General features: G+C 41.6%; 1 protein-coding gene across 10 annotated transcripts in view; it reads right to left on the reverse strand.

Moving 5' to 3' along the window:
• TENM4 (teneurin transmembrane protein 4) overlaps positions 1-8,137 on the reverse strand; it is a 762,970-nt gene that overhangs the window by 91,365 nt on the left and 663,468 nt on the right. For all 10 annotated transcript variants that reach the window (XM_080374860.1, XM_080374862.1, XM_080374861.1 and 7 more), the window contains one exon: positions 7,815-8,031. In XM_080374860.1, coding sequence (XP_080230986.1) covers positions 7,815-8,031 — 217 coding nt within the window. The remainder of the gene's footprint in view (positions 1-7,814; positions 8,032-8,137) is intronic.

Here is an 8,137-nt window from a genome sequence, read left to right on the forward strand (position 1 = left end):
AAAACAATTCCCTGCTGGCTCCATTCTTGAAAGACTCAGGCCCTCATTGCTTTGAAAACTTCTCCCAAGATCTGAACCTTATTCACCTACTCGATGTGTGTACTTTTTCTCTTTATGAAAGCACAATCTTCCTCTCTGGTCTGCCAAGCAATCTGGCCACTGTTGGAAAGAGATGACACTTCTGCCATCCAAAACATCCTGGGTTTCTATGCCTCATTGACTGACTATTTTGCATCCTGAGATTTCTCACTTGGGCTCTCACAGGAAGGTGGAAGGACATGGGAAACAGGAATGCTGCTCAGCAAATAGGAAATGAAGCAGGAAAGACACTGATGCTAGTCTCTGAAATTACAAAACTGGCTCCAACTACACAATTTAAGTGAAAGTATTTTAGAACAGTTTTATGGGAAATGCAATGCACATCAAGTTGGGCTGTGCTTTACTGCAAAGTTTCATTGAAGAAGAACCCTTTTCTTCACAATGTGGTTGGACTAAGTAATGCTTTTAAAGTTGATGATTCTCTCCTTTACTCCAGTAGAACCAAAGAAACACTCTTTTGCTTTGCACAAGATCTCAACGAAACAGAATCACACTCCTATTTTTTAAGGTCTGTAAAGTTCAAGTCAAGCATTTAGTAGCTCATAAGGTACAAGATAATTTTTCCACCTAATACTGAATTATACTCATTTCATAATTTTTCAGAAGTGATCTTATAACCATTATTTCTATAAGAGGTAAAGACTTTATGGTGCAATAACTTTCAGAGATGAATAATGTATTCATGTCAAGTCTTCACAAAAAAATGTCTTCAGAACTTATCAGTTCTGTATTATTATTATAGTATTTTACGTTCGCTATTTATTTTGTAAGCTGTGGCCACATATTCAGCTCTGCAGAAGACTCAAAATAAAACCAATTCCTTCCCTTGAATTGCAGGCACCATGAAAGCAAAACCGAGCAGAACAGAAGGAAAACCACAGTATTTCCGAATAATTATAAAATGAGATTTCTTTTTGATGATCATAGGGAAAGTTCTTTAACTACATATAAGGTGCTTGATAGCTTTGTAATGATCCAAAGAAATTAGGGGAAAAAAAATGTTCAATAAAATATCTAAGATTTTATGATTTGGATTTTAAAACTGCTATTTTATGTAGGAAGTTTTAACCAATTTAGCAAGTAAATGTCACACTCAAAGGACAGACTCTTCCTGATAAATTGAAATGGTTGAAAACTGTACTTGAACTGAGCTGTTAGCATCCAACAGCGAAAGGCGGCTGCCCCAAAGCTGATCTGGCAAGGCAGAACATTACCGCACCCCTGCAAAGCCAACAGGACCAGCTCACACCTGTATCCCCTGCAATTCAAAATGGGAAAGGAGATTTTGCACTGAGCTGGCCAAGGAGGGCTCAAGCTCTGCCTTCTGGTCTGGGGTCAGCAAACCTCTGCAGAGGTAAGGCAGTAAAAAGCTTGGGGCAGAATGCTCCAGCTTTTTGCTGAATGAACATGCCGGGGTTGTACAGGAGAATCATTACAACAGTGAGCTGGTATTTAATTTGAAGAAGCCTTATGCAGTAATAAAATAATCAAACCTCTCCAAGGAACAGGACATGCAGTTTCTAGTGATGTTGCTATATCGAATGAAGCTACTGACTCAGCTCATGGTTATCACGCCAGACACGGCCATCAATGAGTAATGTAAAACAATAGGCATGGGATGCTTTTTTTTTTTCCCCAGAGGAACATACCTCAAATATTGAATAAATATTAATCAAATATCTACATGGCAGCTCCAAGAGAATGCATCAGCATCTACACCGTAGTTTAGACTCTCAAACCAAATGTGCACATCAGCACCTGTGTAATCTGGGAGGTACTTAACTCATTAAGAGTTTTGTTTTTCTGCTTGAGAGTTTTACAGGCTCGAGTTTTGCTTTCTGCACACTCCTATATACACAGGTATCACCTGAGATCTTTTAATCTCCATCCCAGGTACAGGATGGTGCAGTGTTTATATCAGCTGCCTTGCCTGATCCTGGAAGCACGCTCAAATCATACTAGGAATGTTCTACTCAAGAGTTTGTATTTGGTAATAAATATCCAATGGTTTTTAATATTTGTTAAAAACTGCACCCTAGTTTCTCTAATGACTGTACACAGTAATTCCTTCTACTGCCACTTCTGAAAGAGGAATATAATTATATTATGATTACACTATGTTATGGGAAAAAAACCCAAACCAAACCCACATAAAAACGGATAGGAACTTTGCTTTCATAGAGTCCTGTGGGTATAAATTCCACAAAGTGATAGTAAGTAGCTGCATACATTGCATTAGTTTATTATATGGAAATAATGCCATGCCCAACAAAAAATAACTTTAAGCTGAAATAATGACATACTATATAATTTAAAGTGAAAAGAAAAAAGGCAAGCATTGAAAACATATATATATATATATGCTCTGTGCACTGAAAAGATAAGTTTTATAATTATGGCTTTCCTCTGCTTAAAATGAATAATTATCAAAATAGGAAACATTAATTCTTTGAAAATTCCTTGTTATTCTCCTATATTTCAAAAAGCTATCATTTGTAGTTAATAAGTAGTTCATTTAAGCAGAAAGCAATAAAAGCAGAATGATGCCTTTGGAAGACAGTAATGCTGGGAAGGAGAGGGTTTGAAAAGGTGCTGCATTAGCTTGATTTAAAGTGTGGAAAAATACAACCCTGTTCCCGTCAGTGCAGGTACCACGCTGTGCCATGCGTGGTCACTCCAAGAAATGCTGGATGGCGTCTAATATCTATAACACAGCCTGGTGTTCACAGATGGCCTAATCCACGGAGCTGCTGTGCTCCACAGGCTCCTGCATCACCTCCACGGTACCTGCAGTTCAGTGGGGGCACCTGACCCCACCGCATTTCACTGCCAGCCCAACGGAGCCGTAAACTGCTGGAGCCGGGCCAGAACCATGGAGCCAGCTCAGGAGAAATCATCAGCAGAAAGTCACATCCGATGAGTTTGGGTTTTTTGACTTCTAACTTTGTCTTTGGCTAGAAAAGAAGTGTTTCTTGCTTCACCGTATAAAAATCACTTTTCTTGAGGGAAAAGTACAGAAAAGACAGAGTACTTTGGTTTTCCTGTGAAGAAACCTCAGGAAGACCTGCTGACGTGGACCCACAGCCCTCTCTCCAGGTGTGGGAAGAAATGGGTGAAAGGGAAAGAGAAGATGCTTTGAACATCTTCCTTCAAGGATGCTAAGATATCATCCTAATATGCTTCAAAATCACTCAGAACTCAGATGGTTGGACTACCAAAACATTTTGAAACCCATTCTAATCCTCTGATATTTTCTTAGTTGTTCTTTGGCCATGATCAATACTCACAACTTTGGTTCTGATGGGGCTTGGGATCGATGTAGTTTAACTCTGACAATAAACCCCATCCATTTATTTATTTATAGTAAGATAGTGCACACATGCATTTATAGTATACCTGTCTATCTTAGCATCTAACAGTGCTTGTGTAACCTTCCCCAGCTGCATCAGTAAGGTCTGTGGTAGAGCCTGGCATACAGTGGGGACACCAGGAGCTTGAGTGACATGTTTACAGGTACCTTGTCACTTAGTAGTGGCAAAAGAAATGTGCAAGTTCCATTCCAATCAGAGTTTTCAACCATGAAAACTATTTTTTGTATTTAGACTACTGACCTGAGGGCAATAAGGGACTAGTCTTGCAGCCAATTGTAGATCCTGCTCTCTGATGTGTCTTTATAACTCAGCTGGCTATTTCTAGCTGCCCATGTAATTGGGATGGGTTAGTACTGCTGGCAGCAAGTAGATATATACAACCTGCCCCCAAAAAGAAGGGGTATAAACCACACCTACTTAAAAATGACCTGATTTTTTTTTCAAATATTCCTTAAAAAAAATGCCAATTCTGCACATGGTTTTCTGAGGTACTTTAATCCTATGACAACATTTAACATAGAAGACCCTGTGGATCAGGACTTTAGCCTTGCTAAAGTTATTGCAATTTTCTGACATTGTCCCTCAAGAGAGAACAAATATATCAGGTGTCCTACTTGAAAGTCAACAACTTAACACCACTGCATCTTGTGCTTGCTCCTTATGGTGATGGACAACTAAGAATGGCTTAAAAATACAAAGCAAACAGCAAGAGTAAGTGGTTTCAAAATCAATACAAGAACGATCAAGTAGCAGAAGAGTACTTGTTATCTGTTCATCAAAATGATGTGAAAAGACATTCTGTGCATTCAGAATTTAATTTAGCTACTTGCTTTATCATCATAAACACTCATTTCAATATGGGCAATGATTATTTTTTCTTCCCAAACATGAATAATATATAATTGCTGGTATTTTGCAGGAGACAAGGTCTTTACCTTTATCCATCAGGGTAATTTATCATTGTCTTTCCTTTTCTTCTGCAGTGGTGAGAGAGCTTGTCAGCTCAGCTTGTTCTTAAAAAGCTGGAGTGTAATTCAATAATAAATTCACTCAAAGGCTAGCTGTCACGAGGCATTCATTTATTTGTATCCATTAGGTGATCTGCACTGCTGTTCTCTCTAAAGGGTAGCTAAGCTGTGTTTCTGAAGCCCAGGAAATATATTGCATAGATATTCAGTCATCTCCTTCACTCTGCTGCCACTTCTGCACAGGCCACAGAGGAATGCAAATGTGCTGGGGTTCTCCCAGGGGTGATCATCAGCCAGCCACGACCTGATAAAGACCTGAGGAGTAGGCTGCGGCTCCTGACCTGAACGATGAGTGTGCCTGTGCCACAGGTGTCTCTGCAGGACACAGAGGTCTCCTTCACCCCAGTGTTGCCTGCTCATGGGGGACTGCTCAGAGCAAGTGGCATGGCTCCAGCTCCAATCCTACCCCATGAGGATGATAGTGCTGGAACAGAAAGATATAGGACGTTCCATGCCCAGCATTCTACAGTCCTGATCTACACCAGGAAGGAGAAACAGCTTAATGACTTGTAGCAGCAGCAATGGAAGGGGGAGAGTTGTCCTAAGGCAGGGTGCTGGAGCCCTCCTTCAGAACAAAAAGATTTCCTGCCCTCTCTCCTGTTGGACAAGCTATTAAGCTGGCAGCTGGAAGGGAAGATGAAAATGGTTCACCTTGCCCCCAGCTGCTGCTGTGACCTTCACGGAGAGACTGAGCAGTTCCATGGATAAGAAGGATCTTAGCGCCTGTCTGTTGTAAAAGCGACTGGAGGACATTCAACAGTGAGAACGCTGCTGAAGAAAGGGCATATCCACGCATGCAGATGCAGCCAGGCTTGTCTGCCCGGCCTCACTGGGTCCTAGATGGTCCCAGCCCATGCTCCTCCATGGAGCAGCCACTCTGACCACTGCTGAAGCACTGCCATTTCCAGGGTGAGAAGGGACAGCTGTTTAAAGGTTTAGCATTCCAGGGGGTGAAAACAGACAATTGAAACTACAAAGAGAAGTTCAAGTAAGCAGAAAACACTTGCAATGGTTGAGTTTATCCAGATCTATAGGATCTTTAAGAATTAACAGGAACACTTGCTGTCTTTTAAGATCCCAAAAGCGTAATGGCATTTTTAGCAACACAACAGACCGGTAAGCCTGGACTTGTGTTGTGGTGCTGTCTCAGGGGAAAATATACCTTCTGTTGTGGTCCTTCACTGTTATTTGCAGCTGTTCTCATGATGAGTCAAGATATTTAACTTGAGAGATGCAATACAACCACAGCTTGAGGTGACGCGCCTGTAGACCATATCTAGTTATACACACCCTACGCTGATATTTTAAGAATGGCAACCTCATAAATCATCGCTATCTGTGTATAATTCTTCGTGTTAACTTAAATGGAACAAAGAGCCCCATTTATTAGTTCCACTGCAGTTAATGAAAAGCAATCATTAAAACCCTTCCTATTGATTTGAATCTTTGCATTCCTTCACTCTAGGAATCTATATGCCAGATAAACATTTCTGCTAGCAGATGCTCCTTTTGAATCCCAAATCTTCCTTTAGCAGGACGTTTACAGATGGTTAGTAATTCCTTCCTACGTAGAGACCTATCATCAGATCTATGAAACACATGTAACTCCTGTAGGAGTTTATGTGACCCTAAATGACACAGTCTTTCTGCTGGTCCTCTGCAGGCACTCCCAGAAGCAAATTCACTGTATAAATAAGAAATTCCCATTATTTTCCCCCACCTCTGTGTGCTGCTGAATGCAAGCAGCCTTTAAAGAGAAGCTGCAATTTTTTATTTTGTTTTTATCACATATGTATGGAGATTCCTGCAGTTCTTTAGTTGTATGGAAAAGTTCATAAAACACAGACACGTGTCTACCAAAACTCTCTACTTATCAGAATCGATACACATGGACCTGATACCAGAGTCTTCTGTGGAAAGGTTTCCGACTGCAAGCTCAGCTGAGGAACTGCAATCCTAAATACATCAGAAAAATTAAATTGTGAGTATAATCTATTTTATATTCCAAAACCTGATTTTACAGCAACAAATCACAACAACTGACAGCAGAGAATTCACTCTGCTAACATTTAGTTCAGCGTTTGAACTGTGCAGTACCCAGAACCTGCAATCTTCAGAATGCTGATGAAGTACAGCAGTTTGCAACATAATGAGTGTTTGGCCTTAATCTGAATCACAGTTGTCAGCTTTTTTGGACCCTGAAGGGCTTGGCAGCAAGACAAATCAGGGAAGCTATCACATCAGGCTGACTCCCTGACACTGGTGTTCTCTGAAGTGGTTCACGTCTGAGGTCAGCCTGTAGACCACCAGAGATGGCAATATATGGGAGGTGGTACCCAAGGAACGCTGCCAATGTCCCTTAATGGAAGCGCATTAGGTCAGACCCAGAAGGGCCTGAGAGGCTTGTTGAGAGGCAAGTGCTGAAATAAACACCCACACAGACAGGAGGGTTGTATATATTCAGTCCCAACCTATTCACTGCTGTGTCTGGGAAAACTGAAAGCAAGCAGTTAATGACCGAGTGGAATTCAACAGAGTCCAAACCTAAGTGTTGAGAACCACCTCTTGGCTCAGGGTCACCACTTCTGAAAGGCAACATTCATGGCAGACGCCGGATGATCTAAGAATCTGACACTGCAGGGTATGTATTAGAGTGCCCTGTTGCAAGCCTATGATTTTAAAGGGATGTCCTCCCCTCACAGCCAGGCACGTACTTAAACAAATGGCTGAGATGCAGTCACAGAAGTGAGCCGTGTAAGATTGCTTTGCCTGTTCCTGCCTCTTGATGATGATTCCAGCGATAAAGAATGTCTAAGTATTAAAACCAATCTATATTCAAGTTGATTGTTTATATTGGAAATCACTCTCCTAGTCCTCCCTAGGCTGTAAGATGTTCTTCAGGTCTTTAGAAGTCTCTAAAAGTCACACTATAGATTGTAAATACCATTCTAGTTTCCATCTCTTTTGGCTCCATCAGTGGAAGGTCTGACACTGCTGTTTACGAGACACTTCTGGAAAATGTCAGTCACTTGAACTAGAGGCACCCTGCTGAACAGATGGCTTTCACTTCTTGAAATGAGGCAGGAAAGATGCAACTGCCAGTATGTGTTGGGAGAGAAGTATCTTGTCTTACCGGCTGGCAGGACATTGCAGAGGAGGAGACAGTCAGCAGAAATACATCAGCCACAAAATTCTTCAGATATCTACTTCCCCTAGACAATTTCCATGTTCTGCATCTTGCTGCCATTCCCCATCTTAAAATGGCCAAGTGGCTTATGCTTTACCTTTTACTGAATCAAAACCAAAATTCACCTACCCTCCTTCAAAAGGATTGTCTCCAGGGATGACATGAGTGCTGTCCTTGCCAATCAGGAACTTGATCCGATCATAGAATGAATGCAAGCTCTGCTGGGAGATGGGGGCTTGTGTCTCCTGGATGATGTCCAGGGGGTCCGGGGAGCCCAGGCACAGCGCATTGACATGGCACAGTGGCTGCAAGCAGCAGTCTGGGTCCATGCAGTCCACCAGGCCATCTGCAGAAGCGTAAGGAAGATATTAGAGCAATGGTAACATAAAGTGTTGTAGACTTCAGGGTGCAAGATCACTCTCCAGTGCACAGAACAGAGAAACGTGAATTTT

Source organism: Falco punctatus, assembly GCF_963210335.1.
Source record: "Falco punctatus genome assembly, chromosome: 2".
In the NCBI taxonomy this organism is placed as follows: domain Eukaryota; kingdom Metazoa; phylum Chordata; class Aves; order Falconiformes; family Falconidae; genus Falco; species Falco punctatus.